Source organism: Scatophagus argus, chromosome 6 (assembly GCF_020382885.2).
Source record: "Scatophagus argus isolate fScaArg1 chromosome 6, fScaArg1.pri, whole genome shotgun sequence".
NCBI classification, from domain to species: Eukaryota; Metazoa; Chordata; class Actinopteri; family Scatophagidae; genus Scatophagus; species Scatophagus argus.
The window spans coordinates 15,687,607-15,710,807 of NC_058498.1; the positions used below are offsets into that span (position 1 = coordinate 15,687,607).

At 42.6% G+C, this 23,201-nt stretch overlaps 3 protein-coding genes across 8 annotated transcripts in view; 1 reads left to right on the forward strand and 2 right to left on the reverse strand.

The window, feature by feature from the left end:
* LOC124060488 (zinc finger protein GLIS1) overlaps positions 1-13,965 on the forward strand; it is a 72,781-nt gene extending 58,816 nt beyond the window's left edge. For all 3 annotated transcript variants that reach the window (XM_046391519.1, XM_046391520.1, XM_046391521.1), the window contains 4 exons: positions 3,103-3,265; positions 11,109-11,239; positions 12,104-12,259; positions 12,348-13,965. In XM_046391519.1, the coding sequence (XP_046247475.1) occupies positions 3,103-3,265; positions 11,109-11,239; positions 12,104-12,259; positions 12,348-12,484 (587 nt within the window). In that variant the 3' untranslated portion in view covers positions 12,485-13,965. The remainder of the gene's footprint in view (positions 1-3,102; positions 3,266-11,108; positions 11,240-12,103; positions 12,260-12,347) is intronic.
* A 139-nt stretch (positions 13,966-14,104) lies between these two features.
* On the reverse strand, positions 14,105-17,604 carry elovl8b (ELOVL fatty acid elongase 8b). 3 transcript variants are annotated; one of them, XM_046391529.1, is made up of 8 exons: positions 17,392-17,604; positions 17,154-17,232; positions 16,495-16,682; positions 16,242-16,322; positions 16,090-16,146; positions 15,890-16,004; positions 14,582-14,709; positions 14,105-14,506 (listed from the first exon to the last, which is right to left on the reverse strand). In XM_046391529.1, the coding sequence occupies exons 2-8, from the start codon at positions 17,209-17,211 to the stop codon at positions 14,342-14,344; spliced, it is 792 nt and encodes a 263-aa protein (XP_046247485.1). In that variant the 5' UTR covers positions 17,212-17,232; positions 17,392-17,604; the 3' UTR covers positions 14,105-14,341. The 3 variants fall into 3 exon arrangements, with proteins under 3 accessions (XP_046247485.1, XP_046247484.1, XP_046247483.1); XM_046391528.1 differs by having other exon boundaries at positions 17,154-17,211; positions 17,392-17,603; XM_046391527.1 differs by having other exon boundaries at positions 17,154-17,211; positions 17,294-17,598.
* A 515-nt stretch (positions 17,605-18,119) lies between these two features.
* mutyh (mutY DNA glycosylase) lies at positions 18,120-22,746 on the reverse strand. Of its 2 annotated transcripts, XM_046391524.1 has the most exons (16): positions 22,636-22,725; positions 22,467-22,564; positions 22,217-22,350; positions 22,001-22,040; positions 21,845-21,918; positions 21,709-21,750; positions 21,538-21,609; positions 21,270-21,383; positions 21,005-21,102; positions 20,332-20,476; positions 20,139-20,226; positions 19,879-20,061; positions 19,201-19,346; positions 18,968-19,111; positions 18,773-18,823; positions 18,120-18,675 (listed from the first exon to the last, which is right to left on the reverse strand). In XM_046391524.1, the coding sequence occupies exons 2-16, from the start codon at positions 22,549-22,551 to the stop codon at positions 18,550-18,552; spliced, it is 1,542 nt and encodes a 513-aa protein (XP_046247480.1). In that variant the 5' UTR covers positions 22,552-22,564; positions 22,636-22,725; the 3' UTR covers positions 18,120-18,549. The 2 variants fall into 2 exon arrangements, with proteins under 2 accessions (XP_046247480.1, XP_046247479.1); XM_046391523.1 differs by having other exon boundaries at positions 22,467-22,746.
* Between the last annotated feature and the right edge of the window lie 455 nt (positions 22,747-23,201).

A 23,201-nucleotide genomic window follows, 5' to 3' on the forward strand; every position in this document is an offset into this window, starting at 1 on the left:
CTTCCAGTCAGAGCTAAACTCGTTTTCCTGTTCGTCGGTTATAAGTCTGCTCTTATTCACAGGGCTGCAGCGAGACTTACGAGAAGCCCCTCTCTGTTTTATAGAGCATAATTAGAGCGTTCTCTGATTAACCAGAGGAAGGACTCATCATCATTTTAGTGCAGAGGTTTGCATGCTCCTGCTGTTATGCTGAATGGCTGATTTACCTCCCCATCTCCCACTCACATTGAGCTTTCTTCCTCAACTCAACCAGAAGCAATTCAGAGCCAATCCACAACATCTTCGGAGCATAATCCTCTACTAACCCCAAAAGAGTGCTATGAGATCCCCTCTCACTCCCTCTCTCTCTCTCTCTCTCTCTGTCTTTCTTTTTCTTTTTCTCTCTCCCTCCACAAGGAACTAGCAATGAAATTGAGGCAATCACAGCCATTATTTGTCTGCTGTTTTGCCGACCTGGTAGCAGATGTTGGGGCTAAAGGGGAAAACATTTAAGGTCTGTGATTGATGATTTGGGGATAATGAATCAAGCTTGTAACCATTTCAGAGTGCTGTCAGATCAGGCCTCCACTTGAGAACAGCTGGGCCTGCAAACAGCAAAACCAGGAGCACCGATCTTTTCTCTTCCTTTCATGTCCTCCTGTTTTCTCCTCTCGTCACTGGTTAACTGCCCCAGACAGTTGTCATGGATGCTGGGAAAGAAATCATCCAATAAACCGAGCAGAAGATGGAGAGAGCAGATTTACTGTGTTGGGAGAATTAGTGGAGATCAGGTGTAACCTCTCTTATCAAGACTCTGTGTCTACAGATGACTGAAAATGTAGATTGTGCTATGATTTGTCTCTTGTCTCAAGTCTCTGGAGCGACTTTTTTGGATTTAAAGAGTGTATGAAACTGATAGAAATGCCAGATGAATTGCAGATTTGTTGACTGATATGTGCAAGTGCGACTCCAAAAACTGGCAGACGTGCACAATGTGACAAATTAACAAGGATTTCAGGGAAGGTATGCTCTTCCAGATATGACTGAACGTGAGCTGGTTCCTGCTCCTCAGGTGATAGCAAAATGAACATTGTATTGTACAGGAGCTCTGAGAAGCAACTGAAGAAGAAAAATTTGGTCTTCTTTTTCTGGGTCTGATCTAAATTGTTTTCTCTCCTGTATTTATGACTTAGGGATAATTTTCCAAGTTCCTTGAATGTTTTTTTTTTCTTTCATCTGTGAAACAGGTGGGAGGAAAAAAAGTTTTGCCACAATCATTTTTATATGTGACTTTTTGTTCCTCTGATTGCTGTGGTGGGTGGTGTTATGTTTTTGGGTTGTCCGTCCATCCGTCACATCCTCGTAAACATGATATGTTGAGAACACCTTGAGGGGATTTCTTCAAATTTGGCACAAACATCCCCTTGACTCAAGCTTTAACTGATTTGAATTTGATCAAAGCTCAAAGTCACCGTGACCTCGTGTCAGTCCCAGTCTCATGAACCGGATATCTCATGAGCACTTTGAGAGAAACTTTTCAAGTTTAGATAAATGGAGGCCACAGGTTTCTCACTGGAAATTATTCACTTAAATAATGTATGTCAATATAGTGATAATTTCCATATAACCAAGAGCTACATTTAATACCTTTTTATTAAATTCATTCAAAGTCTTCACTAGACATATTATATGAGTCTGGATAGGCCTGGATGTAAACTGAAACTTAACTGGTGTGCAGAGGCATGCAATTGCCAGACAGTAATTCTAGTTTACATCTGTGAACGTATGTGAAAACATAGGTTTTGGCATTTGAAAAAATAATAATAATAATTGTCATGTGTTTCTTGTGGTAATACGCATTTCAGCCACAGGGGGCTGAAATGCACCACTGCTCCATGTTCTAAAAACGACTGAAAGCATTCACGTTTTCTTCAAGGTGACTTTTAATTTCTCTATGCGCTGTCAGAGGAGGTAAAGTTGAACTAAGGAGGAGCACTATTAGACTTGTGGCAGTGCCCAGCTGAAGTACTGATGATCACAGAAGCTGTGCACTCACCTTCCATCAACAGAACATCTAGTGGGAGGGAAGCACAAAGCTGAGGCCAGGAAGGAGAAATACTGGATAAGACAGCGAATGAGCTGCTACAGCTAGTAGAGAATGATACTGCTAAGCCAATTGTTGAAATACTGAGGAAACATCTCATAGATGAAGTGAAGACAGAAGACAGAGCATCGAAATGCTCTGCGACAGAACAGGTGACATCCCTCAGCTGTGACAGGCCCGTCAACAGTCAAGACAGGACCAGGAGATGAAACTGATGCCAACTGAGATGGAGCTCACCACAACACACAAGTACTGACATATTAAGTGCTGCTTTCCAGTTGCAACAGGACACACCATGTAGGAAAACTCGCAGGAAGCTTGAGAGTAGGGCAAAACAAAGACAAGAATGTGGAGTCAGGAAAGTTATGCACAGTAATGCTAAGGAAAATGAGCATACGTGTGAAGCTATTGTAGCTCTGTGTGATTAAAGAGAATTGATAATTAACATGACATTTTGATAATGGTTTGATAACAACCTCCATTCAGCTGAAAAATGTTTGTGTAATGCAGAAATACTCAGTGATTGTATATATATATATATATATATATATATATATATATATAAACAATGTACATACAGACTTACATCACATTTATCCGTGCGTGTACTCACAATCATAACCGTGAATGTCAACACACACAAACACACGCACACACATAAAACAGAGACTATCCAGTAAACTTATCCCACCACACCCCCCCCCATTTTCAAATGCCCTAATGTTTAAGGTCCTGTTCAAACATATGTAACATTTTAATTTATTGTTGCATATGAAGAACAAACAGCCAAAAGGACAAACATGACCAATCCCCGTGGCAGCACAAACAATGTACTCTAAATTAAAAACAGACCAGACAGAGAACATTTTATTTTACAAAGTTCTCTGATTGGATCAAGGTTGTCAAAACAAAATCCGGTTGGCATGAAATTGCTTTTAATTTGCTCAAAGGAAATATAGAATGCAGGACCCTTGAGTTTATTTGGCACATTTACTGAATTAGCTTTGTTTGTCTTTCAGGCCTGTACACTGGCTCCAGCACCCCTCATCACAGCGCCTCAGTGGAGCTCCTTTCCTCTGCTCCTAACCCCACCTCCTCCACCGACCTGCCCTCCCGACAACACCAACTCGGCAGCCCTCACCACCTGTCCCCGCTGGCTGCCATGGATGGTACAAGAGATGGGTGAGTCCTCTGCAGATGAGGAAAAGTTATGTATTCAGCTGTGGAGATGTGTCATACTTTTACTGACTCTCATGGTCACTGTGAAAGGGAGGCAAAATCATAAAAGTGCCGGAAGGGTGGGAAATGAAAACACTTAAACTGGTGAAAGTGTACAGTTCCCAATTAATGAGTGGAAAATTCTCTGAACGGTGATGTAAGGCTTTGTAAGGCTTTCAACTGTGACATCCCAGGCTGGTAAGGTCACATTTTTCTACCTGAGGTTACCAAACGTGTCAGTTGATTAAGACGAACAAAAGCTACATCATCACTGATAAAAGGGCCACTTCACTTCCTCAAACAAAATACATTGCAGTACATTTTCACACATGACCATATAAGTATACCAGTAACTTTACAAAGACACACCGGTCAGTTGGACTTTCTCCCTCTCATAATCATGATCCTCGCACTGATTTTGACCCACTGTGATTCCATTGTTATTCACCTATTTATCATCCTGAACCGAGGCAGAACCGCAGGGCGAACCCACTTACATCATGTTAGGTTAAGCCTCGCAGTCCTGCTGACAAACCTATTTGGCTGTCTCACTGGAAACAACTCAACTCTGCAAGCCCTAAGACATCCCTCAGGGGAACGAGGGGCCGTGCTGGTCACCACAGGGTCAACGTGACACATCACCAGCTCTATTTCTGGCACTGGAATCAGTGTTCATAAGGTCCCCTATCTCAACTCGATACAACAGCGCCATGACCAAACAGTTTGGCTGGACATGATTCACACTTTAATAAGAGTAAACTGTCAAAGCCGTGTGATAGGATCATCATTTGGTGTTCATGACGTTAGCTGTTTCATCCTCAAATAAACAGAATCATTAAATTCTCTCTGAAAACAGAAAACATCACCAAACAGTTCAGGCTGTACAAATCTCCTGGTATTTATGTTTTACAGACCATCAAATGCTGCGTTAGACACTTGATATGTTGAAGGATCATATGATAAATACACAAACAATGAAATGTACTAGATTATACTGTGAGAAAAGATGATGCATCTGCCAGATAATTGTGAAAATAAGAACAAATGGGAATGCTTTTAAAGAGAAAGCAATAAAACCAAGTACAGTTCAGTGTTGTTTAGTAAGTGTGCCAGTATTGCTACATCTTTGGCAAAGAAGATAAATCTCTATTCAGTCCTGTTTTAAATTTCATGAGGAAATCAGTTGACTGTAATGAAAATACATTAATTACAGATTTTTTAGAAAGCTGCCTGTTACATTAGATGCCAGAGTGTATCCAGGAGTGCATGTCCTTGTCCTCGTGTCCTTGAACAGCACAACTCAGAGAGATACATCTGTATTGCTCAAGGACACTTCAGCAGAAATGGACAGCTCTTTTCATGTTTCTGTGTTGTTCATTGTGTGTGTGTGTGTGTGTGTGTGTGTGTGTAAGAGGCACAGCATGTTTCCTATTAGTATCGATGATTTCCCCCGGGAGCCAGCAGAGCATTACAGGGGCCGAGTGTCGTCAGGAGGCACAGTGTGTACTGTACTAAACAATGTGAGGAAAACCAGGGAGGTAGAAAAGGAAAACAGTCTTTTACAGTTTAATAACATTGAGAAAGAGTGGATGGAATCAAGCATCATAAACCCCGTGTAACAAAAGTGATCGTGTTACGTAAACATGCTTTCTTTTATCTCTGGGGTCTGCTCTTTGGGTGTCTGTGTGTATATGCTCGCTTTTATGGGAGCATATACAGCATCGGCCTATGAGAGTGAGATTTGATGGCTTTCTTACTCTAAGGGCCGTGCACACATTTGTACTCATGTGTGTCTCTGCGTGTGGGAGTGTGTGTGAGTGAGGGGAGTTTACATATAGGGATCCAGGAAACACACATGATTGCGTGTGATTGGGGTGTGAGGCATAGCAGACTTCCAGCACAAACAGTGCAGCAGCCCGCCGCGGCGAAACCGCCTGGATGTAAACGTCCGAGCGCCACTCTGAGACGTCAGGTCGGCCTGGAAGCATCTGGAAGGTGATGTGTTGTTTCAAGCCTTGAAAGCAGGAGGAGAACGCTGTTGAAATTACCTTGCGGTTTCAGTGCCTCTCCCTCTCAGCCGCATGCACAATTACCAGCACGAGGAGAGGAATGGAAAGTGAAAAGGACCTGAGTAGTGGATGCTGTAACAGCGGTTACACAGGCAGGGTGACATATTAGATGTGAGATGTGGGCTTGTTCCTTTGGTTGCTTGATGAGGAACATCTGAGCATAGTGTGTGTGTGTGTGTGTGTGTGTGGGTTGTATGTGTATGGTTAGCAGTGCTTACACATGTAACTTAAGTGTACATTGCCATATAAGTAATCTCCTGTCTTCATGTATCTCATCTCCACCTTAAGGTCCCACGTATGTGTGACGTGATGACAATGCTGCATTGAAATTGTAGCAATTTCCAAATTTACAGATTTCATCAAATCAAGATGTTTGACCTAAAACCACACACACACACACACACTGCCGTGCCCTATCTGTTGATCACACAGTATGGGCAGAGGGTGGGGTGAGGAGTCAAAAAAGCGAGTTGTGGCAGGGATCTATGGTGCACCTAGCCGGGCATGAAACGTCTACTCACGTTTGCCTAAAGATGGAGCATTTGATTTACATGTTTAAAGCCTTGAGTATACAGGCTGCTGCCAAAGTCAATATCAGCGCCGCACTTGTTTTTCCCAAACGGTTTAGCAGGACATTAAACATTTTGACAAAATTATCAAACTAACCTGCCTCTAGTGTGGCAGCCTCTGACCTCATAGCTAAATGTGTTTACTCTGGCTCAAATGGGCCATTTAGGCTCCTTTTACTTTGTAAATACCAGTGTCATTTTTCTGAAGCTAATATTAAAATATGCCAGTTAAAATACATTTAGCAATCAGCGTGGTACGAGTGCGTGCGTGTGTGTGTGTGTACGGCCTCTCTCATAGACATGACTGTTCCGCCATGGCGGCCCGTGCTCACAGAGAGATGGGTGGTAAATGTTGTCATTCACTGCTTTAACCATATGTGGTTATATAATTGTAGGGGGGAGAGTCTACTGCCTTTACCTGCGTATTGATATTAGAGCCCCTCTGCAAATATTTGTCTGGGGTGGTTTGATACCTCAACAGTGATTGACACTGGCTAATTGAATTAGAGTAGCGGCGCAGACAGCACAGAGCTACATTAAGAGATCCTGCTCTGAAGGGGGATGTTCATGGCTCATAAGTCTACACTGTCTGTCTTCCAGCCATTATCATTCTACACTGATCCAGAAAATGAGTGTCAGTCTCACAACACAAACAAAAGCATTTTTGAGGTAGCCGCTCATGGCAGCCTGTGGTCAGTCGCTCATTTTTGTGGTGCTCGGTTATAAATGTGTAGCCTTCAATTAACTCGTGTACACAAACAGTTAACTCACAGGAAAGATTAGGATGATTTACTGTCAATATTCCTCCAAGACTGATGGTGATTAAGGGCACATCTTTGTGTTGAGGGCAAGTATCTTTCTGGGACTAACAGAGAGAACTTTCAGGGCCCCAAAAATATTCCAAACCCTGGCTGTGCTCTTCACACTGGGGCCTGCAGGGCTGGCTTAGCTTTAGCTTAACTTTAGCCAGGATGCTGTAGTCTGTCTCTCAAGCACAGCTTTAGCTTACTAACCAGAACCAGAAGCGTTCCCACCACTTTGCGCCAAAGAAGCCCCTGTCATCCATCAGAGGGGCTTAGTGGTCGACTACAACAGGGGGGGGGAATGAGAGGACAGGCAGAGGGTGTTTGTGGAGAGCACAGGGTGTGTGGAGGAGAGGGTCTGATCCCTGCTCCCTGGTGGGACAGTTAGCTGCAGGTGAAGGAAGATGAACGAGGAGAAGAGCAGGACTGCTCATGAATCTTCGTTCCATCCTATCAAGCCTCAGTGCAAAGAGCCAAGACTCCAAGGGCAGCTTCTCCTCAACGCAACAAGAGCACATCAACCTGCAGAGATGTTCCTGGACTGTAACTGCAGTCGCTGAACCTGCCCGCATACCTGAATACAAGTCATTTTGTCTGGATTTTTGTGGCTTCAGGGTCCAATCCAGGTTGGAAATCCTCTTCATCTTTCTGTTGTAGCATTTCTAAGATCAGCATTAAGTCCTAAACTTCAGTGCTGAAACAAATCTCATTCCCACAGTGACATCAGCTTTCCCATGTTACTCACAGAAAAAATCACTGAATCACTCCAGTGAGTGTGTCAGTGAGTAAAGAGTGAGGTCTCTTAACCATCTAGCTCATCACTTTAAAAATATTTGCTTGTATTAACATTTCCTCCTGACACCATTCTCATGCTGCATAGCTCACAACAGTCTGCTACAGCACACAGGGGTATTTTATTGATCTCTTCACACTCTCCCTAAGCTGTCAACCATCTTAATATTTATGAAATTTAGTCCATCTATCTGTTGCCTCACCTTAAACTCCCCTCCAACTCTCAGAATCAACAGGTCAATGGTCAAATCGCTCTCTCATTGCGGTGGGACAGGAGTGGGTGGGCTGGCTGGAAAAAGTGGAGTAGTGCAGGACGGTCAGTGAAGATGAATATCAGGAGAGAGATTAATGTGGCATATGAAAGATTCCCCTCATACCTCGAGCCTGAGTAGCTAGCAAACTAGTGAGAGCAGGGCCGGAGGCAGCTGGCAGTGATTAGCTTATGATTCACTTTAGCTGCACATAGAGGCAGCTTGTAAAAATATGAACAGTATAACTGTTTCCTGAGTTTGTGCTGACAGCAGCTCCTGGGGGAGTGCTGCTCTCTGCAGGAACACATGGCCACGCACTGGGCTTCTGCCAACCCATGGATTAGCCACGCTTGCTAACAGCTAGCTTCTCCAGGGTTGGACTAACACAAGGTGCCACACAAGATTTCTCAATTTTGTAGAGGTCCACACAGGGGTCAGGCACCGTTCATATACAGTTAAGCACTTAAATTTAATACCCAGGTGAACATGCTGATGAGTAGAAACCACTCAAAACCTCCAATGCAGAACAATTCTCCAACCGGCTGTTTACTTCCAAAGGCATCAGTCCTGTCATCTAGATTTCAAGCTGTATTAATTTGCTGCTCTTGCAGAACATGTGACTTAGTGTGTCATAGAAACTTACATACCAGCGATACCACACAATAAAAATACTCCATTACAAGTAAAAGTCTAGTGGTTGTACTTGAGTTGAAAAGTATTACCAGTAAAATGGCCTCTCTCTCTCTGTTCTGTTGTATATGTGGATTATTGCTGATGGTCAAGCAGAGCTAATCGTACTACTTAATATAACGATGGGTGATTTGGTCTTTAAGAAGACATTCATTTTTGCAAACCATCAAATTATTTAATGAAGTAAAATGTTCTAAATTTCCCTCTGAAATGTAGTGGAGTTACATCAAGTTGGGTAGGACACTTGAGGAAATGTACCACTGGTCATTCGCATAATGTAAACCCCAGATTCAGATGACCACTGCAGTGTAATCACGCTTTTAAATTTCATGGGTTCCATTAATATGTTTATAGGACAGGAAAACAGAAAGAAGACATAGAGTGAGAAAAAGCATGACCTCTCTTATGGAGGCAATAAAAAGACTGTTTTTTTTATACACAGTTTTATAATTACCTCTATTGACAGAGGCAGAAACACTGGGAGCCTGAAGCTCTGTCCTACAGCTAAGTAAAATAAATTTGGTATTGGCAGGAACCTCTTCACAGCTTCTTGAACTTTCATTTTGACACCCTTTTACCACGTCCCTTCATCAGCCGCTCTCTGCCAGATGCCCTGCACACAGCCAATGCCAGCTACTGAGTGCTGGGTGGGACGTCCCTCACGCATGAAGCAGTAGGTCATATGGTAGGCTCCAGCCAGGCCAGCAGTGAGCAGTCATCTGAGGGCTCGGCTGCCTCCAGCAACCCTCTGTCATCACGTTCATATAGCGCTTAGCGCAAACCATATGCTTCCACAGTCAGGCAGCACATAGTAACACAGCAGCAGTTTATGTGTTGGCATTCCTCATATGCAGTCATGAGAGGGTACTAAGTAGCTGTTGAATATTTGGGAGGATGATTGGCTGCCTTCGTTTTTAAAGGCAGGTCTGTTGGCTATCAGTCTGGATTTGGACCAGATTGCTGTTCCATTAAGTTAATGTCAAGTATACAACATTAAGTCATTAAATCCGTGGTCATTTTGAGTTTCTTATTAACTTTCAAATTTAACATTTAAGTGAATAAATGCCAGACGTGGTTCCTACTACTCCTGGGTAAATTTATTAAAAAAGATCAAAACAAGGTGGAACTGGGAGCACATTAAATGTCCCTCATTTAAGTGTGAGGACTGGAAACGGAGGGAAACAGCTAACCTGGCTCTGTTTTAGAGGAACAAAATCCACCTACCTGCACCTCTATAGCTCACCAGTTGACATATCTTGTTTTAGATGTACCTGTTTTGTATTTTTCTGTGGATTTAGCAAACAACTCACTAGCTCGCTGTTTCCCATCTTTGTGCTAAGCTAAGCTAAACTAAGTCTCGTGGCTCTAGATTCACTCTGACATGAGAGTGGTATCAGTTCTCTGATTGAAATCACTAATATGTAGAATATTTTGGTCGCTGTTTGGTTGGCTGCACAGCTGCAGCTTAGCAGTCGAGGGAGCTAGACAGCGGAAGAAAGAGAAGCACGCAAATCAGAGAAATAAAAGTTATTTCCTCTATATTCCTCTTTTATATACATTGATACTTAAAGTATGAGGCTTGCCTGAAAAAGGATTTACATTTCTGTTAATGTTTTTGAGGTGGAATTCCCCTTAAAATGCATGATGTAATTCTCCAAATATTTAGAAATTTCTTGATGTGCACACTATACAGCAAAGACAAAATAAAAAATAAATAACAGCCACCATGATAATAGCATACTTTTCACATTAGACGGTATGACGTTACACAGAACTTGGTCTCAGATGGTGCTGACAGCTTCTGCACAAACTCACTGAAGCTGCAGGACTTTGAGTTTTTGAGGGTGAACCAGTTTAACTGTGACGCTAAATGGTGAAATAACCATCAGCTGGTGTGATCCTAATATTTCACCATTTGCTTTGACTTCTTTGATCTCCAGATTGTGGTTTTCCCAGCACACAGTGTGGATGTGTGGATGTCAGTGGCTCAGACTAAAGAAAAGTGGGAAGTACGCACCATTTAAAGAGTTTGAGATTATTTCTCTAATTTCGATTTGAGATCGCTGCGTCAAACTTTTTATTTAAATGGTCAATTTGCAGAAAAATAAGCTGATGTGGAAACTTTTAGAGTCCACGAAGTCTTAAACATGTCATCTTAATATTTCTCTTTCTCAAAAGTCATGAATGTAAACACTATTGTCCTTTCTTCTCTGTAGGCCACAAAGCCTGGGGTTACTGCAATAGTGGGCAGCATGTGTGTGTGTGTGTGTATGTGTGTGTGTGTGTATGGTTTGGGGAGGGAGGCTGGGCAGTTGGTTTCACTTGAATGCACACTCTGCTGTTTGTTGACTTAAGATCATAATATGTGGTAGGAGGACGATTACGTGTGGGGAGCCCAAGTTTCCACACGCCTGGAATGTTTCTTCTTCTGTGTGTTTAGGATCACCAACTGCTCCGTTGAGTTTGTCGGATCGTGTGGTTAGCGAGCCGGCATACAGCCCCGACTTTGATTGGGATGTCACAATGCGTGTAACCTTTTATTGGGAAATTATAAAGATTGTCTAGAAAGGGATGAGTATTTCCTCAAGACTTTTAAATATATATTTCACCCACCTTTTCTGTGTCCCCTCCAGCATGTCGGGACCCCTTCTGTCCCCGGGGATGAAGGGAACAGGGACGCCGCCGCCTCCTCTGGAGAAACAGCATGTCCACCCTCACCAGAAGCCCTACTCTCACTATCACCATCATCAGTCTGCCAGTGACGGTAAGACCCACCCAGAGACATCTGGCTGTATGTAACTAAACTTGTTTCAGGAAATCCGTTTTGACTTGAATTTGAAAATATTCACTGGCATTTTCAATTTAATATCCTGAATTTTTTTCCCACAGCAGATTATTCAGTAACATGTAGCCTCGGTATTAACATGTATATAACTTCCTTTGAGACTTTAGTGTCGGATCACTTTAATATACATGAGAACACCCCTGTGTCTTTTTTCAAACGCTTACTGCCACAGCAGACCCACATGAAAGGCCCCAAAGAGACAAAGTTGTCTGCCCCGTAGCTCTGTCAGAGCATTTTTAGGAAAGAGAGAGAGATTAGAGTCACAGAGACATAGTGGGGGAAACCACATGCCGGAAGCCTTTTCCCTGCGCTGAATTAGCCAACAAAATGCTGGCTCATGTATTCAGCTGTCTCTCAGCGCCCTAACATGGCAGGCCCAGCTGTCACTCCCGAGCCTTTTTCCTAATGCCTTAAACACTGTTTTCCCTGTTAAGATCTACACATGGATGTCTCTCCAACCACGATGCGGTCAGGGAGTTGCGTAAAAGCGCTCCAGGAAAGGCTGCTTTCCCATTATCGTGACTCCTGCGGTCAATTCTGAGTACAAACTGAGACGATGGGGACAAATGTTACACACTATGATGCTGGCACTGTTAGCACAAGCACAAATATAGCATTGTCATAATTTGAGTTCCACATCGGGTTTCAGCCGGATGGAGCGGACGCTTACTGACCTTGGAAACAATCACCCATAAGATGCTGGTGGCAGTTGATCAAGTCTGGCTTCTATTTTTCTCCTCTTTTTCTCCTGCCCGCTCCACTTCATCCTCTTTCATTTCCTAGAATACCAAGGCAGCTTTCAGAGCTGCTTCCATTTCGGAGACTCCTACAGGATGGAGCAGACGGTCGGTGGCGTCCATGTCCCAGGAGATTCTCACGCCTACACCTCCCATCAGCACAATGGCTTCCACATGTCGACTAGCAACACTGGCACTGCAGGTGAGGACAATTTACTTTGAGCCTTATATGCCAGAATTTGATTTAATCAAGATGTTGAACAAAGTGCTCTTCATTTCGTCTGTTCCAGGCTTCAGCTTGACCCAGGATCTGCAGGGCGGCGCAGGGTGCCAGTTCTCTTCCAGCCCAGAGGAGAGCATTTTCTACCAGGTGGGCAGCTTCGACCGCAGTCTGAGCCACATGTCCTCCGTCTACACAGAGACATAGAGCAACACTGGAGCAGGGCGCGCTTCACCACACCTACTCTGCTACTCTGCAGTCCAACTCCTTCCACAGTCATCTTATCACTCCTGGATCACCTCTTTTCTACTTCCTGTTTCCTATTCTTCATACATGATTTGGGTCACAGAGCAAAATCTCAGTACTTAAGAGCTTATTCTGACCGACTTCTCTGCCAGGTGGATGGGAAACCAGCAAGATTAAACAGACGTTAAAAGTCTTGGAAGTCAGTTCAGTATACTACAGCATGATCTGCTTCTTACCTGACGCTGGCATCTGATTGGTCGTGATATGATTAAACTTTTCTCATAGCCCAAGTAGATGAAAACGGTGATTCCCAAACCTTTAGGCCTGCGAGCCCTTTAAACAAAGATTTCAGTTTATTCAGTTTAACCAGAAATTGTCTTGTGTGAATCATTTTCACTGGAAAAAAAAATCAGTAATTCGCTAGAAGCAAAGATTTGAGAAAATAAACATAATTTGAGGTATTTGAGGTTTTCCATTCTCTTAAATGGTTTCTCAGCAGATTTTAGACATGAAGAAATATGTATTATACTACTCGGCCTGTGTAATGCCCTCTATGGAAGTGTAGTTTTCTAAAGTCTGAGAAGATAACTCCAATGATAATGTGATGTCATCAGTTATATTGTGTTGGATTTGAGATTTATAAACAGAAAACCTGAGTTTCCAATTGAAATGGAAATGGAATTTGAAATATGTGGGCATGTTTACCAGGCAAGAGCGTCTAATGAAAGACAGCGAGTTGCATTATGGGAATCGTAGAACTGTTTGATCCATTGTTGAGACTAAAAGTGAAGAACTTTTATGAGCATTCTGTTTTAAATGTGGTTCTTTCAAAGTTGACACTGAAAGGCTCCTTTAATTATCTTACGACCCGTCAGATTGATCTTCTGTCTCTGTGTCGGAGCCCAGTGGGTTAGAGCAGTGGTTCCCAACCTGGAGCTCTAACCCAGTGGTTCCCAACCTCAAGAGGACAGATTAAATTTAATTTTGCCCTTCTGATTTTTACTCATTCTAAATTAAGGATTGACACGAGTGAAAGAAATCTCCTTTTCTTATTAGTAATGTAAATGAGAGAATTATGACATGTCCTTAGGTCGTTTAAAGATCAGATGCTTTATTTGTTAGGTTCACTATGACATCTGTCGGCCAAGAAGTCATCATGTACAAAGAATCTGACTTATACTGGTGCTAAGACACTTAACGGACAATCAGATCAAGCTTACACATGCTGTTTTGCAGTCTTAATACGTAAACTTCACACAGAACTCTTGAATGGGAAATGAAATGCCCTCTCCATCCTCTTCCATGTTTTTGCTCTCTTTTCCGCATCTTTCAAATCTCTTTTAGGCTGAAGTGTAGAAAAGAATATATCATTTTGCTGTGTTTGTTTTAACAGAAGAAAAATCTGTTTGCATTTCTGTATTTTATTAAGTGTTGTTTTGGTTTTTTTGGCTTTTTGGATTTATCTCTGGGGGACGGTTTGAACTCATTAATTCTGCAATAATGCAGAGAAACCAACCTACTTTATTATTATTGTTATTATTATATGTATAAAATGTACAGTTTGTTTACAGCAATTGTTTGAATGTTTGTCATTTCTCAATTTAAGAAATAAATAACTGAATGATCACGTGCTGTCTCTTCTTTGACACACTCTAGAAAGTCCTTAGGTTGTTCACATGTGCTTTCTGTCATCTATTGAAGTTTGGCTGTAGGGTTGCACTGACACTCGATGATGAGCACCAAGAGCGAAAACTGCGGGCATGTTGTTCCCTCTAGTGGATGCAAGTGAGTACTGCAGACACGGGAAACATCTGTGTCTCATTTCTGCTTCTTCTTACTGAGGTAGCTCTGATAATAGAAATTACTGAAGAGGATGATGAGGGTGATGCAGTAACCAAACACCACCATGTTCATGGAGTCCGGGAAGTCGCACTCTGTGAACAGGTTGTAGCCCGTGTGCAGGAGGAAGAGCAGAAACTGCAGCTGGAGAAGGAAAAGTTCAGATCAGCTAACTTCTCATACATTGGGTTGTTTTCATACAGAGCAGGAGTCGCTCACCAGCTGCAGAGACGTGAGGTATCTCTTCCACCACAGGTACTTCTGCATGTGAGGGCCGATGGCAGCCAGGCCGTAGTAGGAATACATCACGATGTGGACGAAGGTGTTGGCCAGGCCGATGAAGAACGCTGCAGGATGTGGCACAAACAGAGGAGCAAACAAAAAATGGGCTGTTGGGTTTACTGAAGTTATTAAAGAAAAATACATTCAAAAATGTCGAAAAGGTGTCATTTATGTAATCATTTATGTAATGTTAGAATTATGTTAACACAAGGTTCAGTTTTAAACGATGCAGAGCGAGAGGCAGCAGACGCAGGACACGAAGGCTTTTTCTGTTAATATTAACAAGTTAGTTTGGCATTTAGTTTCAGCATTTCAGTCGCTTAGAAAACATCTTTACAGTGGATCAGATGGACCACTAATACGCTGGAGACTTTGAATTGATGAGCTGGCAGAGAAGTGTTTCCTGATCAGGGCCTTACATTTCAAAATGTTTACAGCCACCGCAGATTTGAGTCATGTTGTTACATCAGTCGTCTCTTTTTTTTCCCCCTCTGTTTTATTTCAATTAGCTCGTGTGCTGACCTCTCAGTCTGTCTGAATGAAGCTCCTGGAGGACAAAGCTGGGCATCTGGTGTCTATGGACTGCGTCAAAGCACAAAGTACAGACTGCAGTCTACTTCAGCCACCCATAATTATCAACCTCAAGCGCCTTGCTGAAGGGTGTTTTCATAGGGAGTGCTCAAATCCTATTATTCAAGGTGTAATTTGATAGCTGAATTTAATTAGTTTGTTGTTTTTTTTTTTCGTTTGTTTGTTTGTTTGTTTTTAACTGAAACCAAAACATTTTGGTTCAGTTTATGCTACTTTCTGCAGTTGGCTATAAAGACGCACTTAAGTCACGAGGACCCTTGTGTACTACTCTTGCCTTTAGTCTGTCCCTAAGTGATTTCCAACTTTCTGTGTCTGTGGTCTATTAGTTCTTGCTGAAGATAAACTTTTTTAAAAAATAAATCACAAATATATAGTTTTAAAAAAAATACTAAGTAATACATTCAAGGAGCTGGGCTATTGTAGATACTCAAACAGGAGCAAATACAGTAGCTGTTGGGGACTAGTTGTTGCAGTGGAATAAGACACATTTCGTGCTCTAGTGAGAAGTTATGGTAGTAGTAAATGACAGTGTGGGTTAATTCAACATAAACTGCAGGAACATGTCTCCCAGTGCAACGGTGTGTCTAACTTACGCTGTATGTGTGAGGAATAAGATGTTTGTTGACAGTAAGAAAAAAAAAATAGCCGACTTACACTGTCCTCCGGCCACATATTTGACTCCTGCCCACCAGTTGAAGATCATGGTGGCGTGGTGGTAAACGTGAAGGAACGTCACCTGACTGTTCTTCTTCCTCAGGATAAAGAAGAGCTGCCCACGAAGAGGAGCAGAGTTACACTTTAAACTTCTCTTTCTTGGGCTGAATTTCACTGCAAATGTTTTAGGAAATACTTACCGTGTCGCTGAGCTCTATGATCTTGGAGAAGAAAAACCACCAGCAAACTTTGGCCATCTGGAGGAAGGAAACAGTGGAAAGGGGCTAGTTTTACATATTATAACTTGAATAACTTGTATCTTATCTTTCAATCTAATTTAAGACTTGCTTACCCTCATTGCCAAGGGGCTGGTGCTGTAATCTACAGGCTGGCAGAGGTAGCTGTAGTTTGAGAGCCAGGATGTGACCAGGAACTGGTAAATATTCACACAGTTAATGAATTGATACCCCACCAATATAACCAATGATATCATGACACAGGAACAGGAAACAGCAGCGACAAAAACTGGAAAAACTAAATATTCCCATCATAGCGATGCTCACAAATGATTTGGCTTTCCTGCCAAAAAGGCAGCACAAACACACCTCATGGAACATGTAGGCAGACAGGCCGACCATGGTGAAGTTGTAAACAATGAGAACGACTCGGAGGTCAACGGGTTGTCTGTGTTTCATCAGACGGGGGCCCACCCAGACCACACAGAGGTAAACCAGGAAGATGAGTGACACGGGGACGGGGGAGTAGACCAGCAGCCATGGGTCCGTCCTCTTGTCTGAAACATGACCGAGCTCTGTGTCAGGGACCTTCTGGCATCATTTAAGACCTCATTTAAGACACCTCTGACTGGAACTACAAGTTTAAAAGCTGCTTTGAATTCCCCAAAGCTTGTGTGCAAGTTTGTGACTGTAAATCAAACCAAAAAGCATAAAGTATTTAGAAGTCAGAATTAATCCTCCAGCTCCTTTATGTCTTCCACTGCAACAACATAATATCAGTTAAATAGTGGCATGGTGGCAAATCATGTGACAAGCCACAAAGCAGTCATTGTGAACGCAGGCTGAGGAGCACATCTGCAGCTCCCACACACTTAACACACACACACACACACACATACACACACACAGTATAGGATTGTCTTATACACTGGAAATGTCCTCTACAATTGCGACAGCAGATCAGTTTGCAGCAACACCAAAGCAAAATGAATTGTATATGTGGAGACTAATAATCACCATCACCATACCTCCATTGTCCACTATCCTCTGGTATGCAGACTGGACGCGTTGCCACGCAGAAGCCATCTGGAAACACGAAGTTCACAACTTAAAGGAGACAGAAAAAAAGCCTCACATCGGCAGCATTTTAAGACAAAACTCTACTCACTGATGCTCTCCTTGCAAACGCCGTCTGAACAGTGAACTTCTCGTTGGAGAACCTTTGCACACCACCTGGCAAATAGTTCTAATCAAAGTTCAACTTACAGCACGCCTTGCACCCAGTCCCTGCTCCAGATCCTGAGATAAATGAATGAGGGCGGACAGAAATCGACCCGTCAGCCTCGCCACAAGCTGCAGCGCTGCAAGAGACTCGACTGCAGCTCAGTAAACTCAATAAAACTCAGCACTCAGCTTCAGTGTGGATCCGACTATCACCTGATTGACTCTGGATAACAGGTGGACTAAATATTTAAAAAAAAAAAAAAAAATTGGATCACTTCCTGTTTTTCTTCGCTTTGGGGAGCGTTTTCTTTGCTGTTGTTACCTGTTCAGCACAGCAGAGGGCGCTGCTTCCTCCCCACAAAAAACTCAACTTCATTATTTTGATTTTACTTTCCTGTTGACGTCCTGTACAATCTCATGTGTTTTATTTTATAGCTTTAAAAAATAAATTTAAGAATTCTCCATCAGGAAATACAAGTAGATAGATACATTGATAAATAGGTATTTTTAAAATTGCTGGGAAAACTGTTACAAATTAGTAAAAGCTAGAAAAGCAGTTTTACAGTGTCTGGCATTTTTACGGTAAATTATTAGTAAATTATTTTATAATCATGTTTTTTGTTAAACCTGCTCTTAGTCCAGCTCTGAAAATGATCATTAGTGTAGAAAATCCACTGATAGTCAACTTCAATCCAACTTGTATCCATTAATTCCAAGAAAATCTATAAAATGAAACAAGTCCGTAAACAAAATCAATAACAAGAACATCATTAAAACATCAAAGTATATTTTTATTTCTCCTAAAATATCTAATTTTCTGTTCATGTTCTACAACACAAAAGAATGATTAAAGCTGGTGTTTTTCTTGTGTCTGGGCTTCATTCTTCGTTATCCAAAGTTACAATGTATTTTTATCGTGATGCAGTCAATTTTTCAGGATGTCACCAATGTAACTTGATAGACAGATGAGTTATAATATGATAAAAATATTATCTACAGCTGAGGTAATCATGAGTCAAATTTAACTTTTGATTCAGGCCCTGCATGAATATCACAGGAGCAATTTACAGATTCTTGTGATTTTAGCTTAAAATTTGATAATAATTTCATAACATTTTGTTTCTAATTCCCATGATGCGTTGACAGTACACTCTGTATACAGTGTGTAGCATACAGTTCAGTATGTATGAGAAGACACCATCAACACTCCTGTTTGACTGTCTTAAAGAAGGAGCTGAGGCAAAGCTGTCTGCTGCCGCCGTCTGCCGCGCTGCGTTTAGGTTTCCTCCCATTCTTTGTGCTGGCAAGTTTTTGTCCTTTTCCATCCTAAGTAAGACAAGCAGAGACAAAAGATAAACAAGCAGTCCGTTGTAGAATAAGGTACATTTTTGTAAAATATATATGAATATACAGAGGCACTTACCTTCAAAGCTTTTTCCTTTTGACTGTCCAGAGAATCGCAAAGCTTTGCAATCTGCAGGAGAGTTGACATGTTGGTCCCATTTACGGACTGTTCACACACACACACACACACACTACACATGGACAGACCTTCACTCCTGCGGTCACATGTTTAAGGAACAAACTCACTCACACACACCGTAAACAAAATAAAGACCTTTTTCACTCCTGTGGACACGGCAGCTTCCTGCAGAGCTGATCTGGTGAGCCACCGTACTTTCTCAGTCTGTGTGTCAGCACGCTTCAAACGCACAGTGTGAACCACGTACGTCTGGTGGATGTGGGAGAAGTCGTGAACCACCTGCAAACCGCCAATCAGTGATGCATCACAAGGTGGATACGCAGCAGCAAAGAGTTTATAAGTGCATGTGGAGGAGTGTATGAGCGTACCTCTCCAACATACTGGAGAGGGCTGTCAGTCACACTGGTTCCCAGTATCCTGCTGATCTCAGCACACAGAGCCGCCTTCTGCTTCATGTCGGACCTCTGCTCCTCCTGCAGGAGACCCGGAAACTCCCACAGGCCTGCAAGCAAACCTGTCAACACAGGCATAGATACACACACACACACACACACACACACACACACACACACACACACACACATACAAACACAAAAAATGTTTATTCAAAACCTGTAAAGGTAGGATGGTTGAATTGGACATTTTATTTACTTGAAGACTTGTTCTTCATTTATTAATATTAAATGTAAATTCTTAGTGAAGTTATTCCATATTTCCCATGTACTGAATTTATTCTGTGTATTATTATTGATGCAGCCTGTCCAAATAGATGCACATTGACCCATTTTTGTTTTTTGTATTTCTACTGTTAGTATTTCAAGTTTAGATTTGTCTGACCTACAGTAAAACCACAATGAAAATCTCTGCAAGAATCAACAAAACAAAAGAGTGACTGAAGTGTAGCAGTGTTGCAGCCTGCGTCTTGACCCGTGAATTGCTGCTCATCTCCAGTGTTTTCAAATAGGGAGTCAAAAAGCTAAACAACAGTTGATTAACACCACCACAAACAGATTGTGGACCAGCGGGGACACACTCAGTGCACTGACCTTTGTTTGGTCTCTGTGTGAGCAGGTACTCGTCCTCTCCCTCCTCTCCAGGTCTGATCACCACGCAGGTCAGAGTTCGCTCCACTCGAGGAGGCTTCTTCGACGGCTTTCGGGGGAAGTTCTGAACCCCCAGCTCGTCGTCCCAGGGCTCAGAGGGACAGAGTGGACAGGTCCCACTGTTCACTGGGGGACAGGAGAAAGTACTTTAATATAACATCATGGCTGCGTGAAGGTCTGAGAAGAGCACTGAGGATACTTACTACAGTCTTCTATATCAGGCAGGGCTGACGGCTTCCTGTCCAGCTTCACCAACAGCTTCCTGGAGTTTTTCTCTTGTTTGATATGAACCTGCACATTCACACACTGTCATGTACAGTATGATCCAAGGCACAGGTTTCCTACATAACAAACCATAACCAATGCACTTTGACAAGCACTCAGCAGGGTTTTCACCTTGTGGTAAGAGTGGCAGTGAGACTGTATGGGACACTGGCTGCACAGTGGTCCTTTAGGGGTGCACACTCGTGCTCCCAGCTCCATCATGGCTTGGTTAAAGTCTCCAGGTCTCTCGGGGTCCACCAGTGTATTGGCTAAACTCCTGAAATGAAAAAAAAAAACAAAACCAAAAACTCAAACGATCTTATGTTTTGATCACACAAAGCAAACATGTTCATTTTCAAAGTTCACAGACTATATTTAGACTGGGATCCAAATTGCTGAAACCCCCCCAAAAAAGTGAGACTGGACTGCAGCATTCAGAGGAAAATTCATTTTGACTCATGGCTGAGACTTCTGGATTTGTCCAAACCCCAGGTTTCTGTTTCGTATTTCTCCTCATCTGGACTCATCTGAGACAACCTCAAACACACAGAAATCATTCTGAACAGATCGCAGACTTTATTGGCTTTCACAAAGGGACTGAAAAACTGTGTGCAGAGTCTGTAATATGTGAGCAGAAGACTACGTTTGGGTCCCAAGCAGACACCAATATATTTAACTCTTAGCGCAAAAACAGCACTAAGCAAGACAAAAAAAACATCACGGTAACATTCATACATATTAACGAATGGTTACTGGTATCACAATGAAAATTAAGGTTTGATATCAGTTTGAAGTTTAATCTCACCAAAGTGTCTCTGTCACTGCAGGACTTGTGCTGTCAGCTCCAATGGCCCTCAGGCGACACAGCACCCGAATCACATTGCCGTCCACTGCTCCAGTAACCTAGGCAACAGAGGTCTTCATTTTCATCAGGGATAAATGAGGCAGTGCAGCTATGAAGTGTGGTTTAGAGATAGAGTTTGCTCAGGCACATGGGGGGCATACAGCTGTGGTCCAGATGTACATGTCTCCAGGTGTGTGTGTGTGTGTGTGAGAGAGAGATGACCAACCTGGCCCAATGCAATGGAGCCTACAGCTGCTGCAGTGTAGCGTCCCACTCCAGGCAGCTGTTTCAGCAGGCCATCCACTGTGCGAGGCATCTGTCCACGAAGCTCTGACACCACCTGAAGCGGACCAGTGAAACAATGAACTCACTGACTCAAGTGTTTCACATCCACATGATTACCCCAGTGATTACTGCACACAGTTTATAGATGCAGAAATATGAACAGAAATGCATGACAGAGTTGGAGCAGATTTACAAAGTGCAACACAAACCTTCTGAGCTCCTTCATGCAGCCTTTTTCCTCGGGAATAGTAACCAAGGCCTGCCCACATCTGGTTCACTTCCTACACATATATGAAATCAATACATTTTATTCAAAATCAGCACTATTTTAAAATCACCATCATCTTCATCGACTGCCTTTTTTTTTTTTTTGCAATCACCTCCAGCGTAGCAGCTGCAAGATCCTGCACGGTGGGCCATCGCTGGAACAAGGTGAAGGAAGAGTTTATGTTACACATGAGGCACCATGCAACATGTTCAACATATCAGCGTGCTGAACTCCTCGATGGCGCCTACCTTCAACCATTTGTTGTAGTAAGCTATTACTGTGGCAACTTGAGTTTGCTGCAACATGATTTCTGAAACCCACACTAAAAAAAGAGAAAACAGTCTCTAAAGTGGCATCAACAGCAGGTAAAGTGATGTCACCTTGACAACAAAACATTTTCTCACCTGCATACGTCCTGATGTTGAGGTCTGACTCTGTCACAGCCTTCAGAAGAAGCACGGAGAGCCAGAGACAGATATATAAGTCAGTTTTGTTTTGTTTTGACATTGTTTAACATAACAGTGCAACCTGATATGAGGATCACTGACCAATACACACACATCATTAAATTTAAAAACACGCCATTTCAGTCACAGCCAGTGAAAGGTGCTCCTCTTTACCAGAGTCCTCCATGGCAGCTCCCTCTTCTCCTCGTCGTACCAGCTGAGGAGCTGAGAGCGCAGCCGCACGACATCAGCAGGATCGTGGAAGCTGTGATATGTGGATGAAGGTGAGGAAGGATGCGTGGTTTCCTCTGGAGAACCAAAAACATCTCATCAGGTTTCACCGTGCCTTCACATGAAACTCGATTAAAGTCTTCAGACATCGTTAGACAAACTCCGTGCTGGTGTTTTCGTTAACGGAAGTTACCTTCTTTAACGGCCGTCTTTGACCTCTTTCGCTTTGCTTTTCCTGTTCCTCCCACCTGCAGTCCGGGTCTCTTGCCTCTGTGCATCGCTGAACGTAACCTGCTCAGAGATAAACACCGCATGAGGCGATTTATTTCATCTCTCTGAGCAACACGAGCGCTCCTGTTTACCTCACGGATCCAGCTGAGCTCGCGCCACGACAAGGACGAACTGCGCCGCTCGTCCAATACGCTGCAAGGAAACGGGAGACGCGCGTATAACGTCATCTCCGGTGGGAGGGTTAAAATTAACGTTACGTAAAGCCGGATTTTATAGTTGCACGACCATCATTTTGTATCGATTATTATTATTATCGTATTAGGAGATGCATTTAGTTTATTAGTGCCTGTTGCTTTTAATGAATGTGTGACTTTGTTACAAGTAAAAGTCCTTCATTGAAATACTTTAGAATAATCAGGACAACATATTAAAAGTAGCAGTATTCAGTGCAGAAAATCTCTCTTTTCTGTTGGCCAGCTAATTGATCGATGGTTTCAGTTGTAGTCTACTTGGTTAGTTTCATCTATAACAAAGCATCAGGGAGTAAGAATCACAATATTTCCCTCTGAACTGTAGTGTAGAGTATATACAGAAAAGAAAAGGCTCAAGCAAAATGAAAGTACCTTAAATTTTTAGTCTACTTAAGTACTGTACTCAAGTAAGGTACTTAGTTAAATCTCACCACTGATTAGTGTAA

What these genes read in the sequence shown, in the direction of transcription:
- elovl8b (XM_046391529.1), bottom strand. Translation starts at nt 17,211, where the DNA reads ATGGCTTCTGCGTGGCAACGCGTCCAGTCTGCATACCAGAGGATAGTG. An exon ending in CTGCCTACATGTTCCATGAG is followed by an intron (nt 16,323 to 16,494) that starts GTGTGTTTGTGC and finishes AATATTTACCAG; the next exon opens with TTCCTGGTCACATCCTGGCT. An exon ending in ATATGTGGCCGGAGGACAGT is followed by an intron (nt 14,710 to 15,889) that starts GTAAGTCGGCTA and finishes CACATCCTGCAG; the next exon opens with CGTTCTTCATCGGCCTGGCC.
- mutyh (XM_046391523.1), bottom strand. Translation starts at nt 22,731, where the DNA reads ATGACGTTATACGCGCGTCTCCCGTTTCCTTGCAGCGTATTGGACGAG. An exon ending in GCCTGATATAGAAGACTGTA is followed by an intron (nt 20,062 to 20,138) that starts GTAAGTATCCTC and finishes CCTGTCCCCCAG; the next exon opens with TGAACAGTGGGACCTGTCCA. An exon ending in TGTCCACAGGAGTGAAAAAG is followed by an intron (nt 18,824 to 18,967) that starts GTCTTTATTTTG and finishes ACTCTCCTGCAG; the next exon opens with ATTGCAAAGCTTTGCGATTC.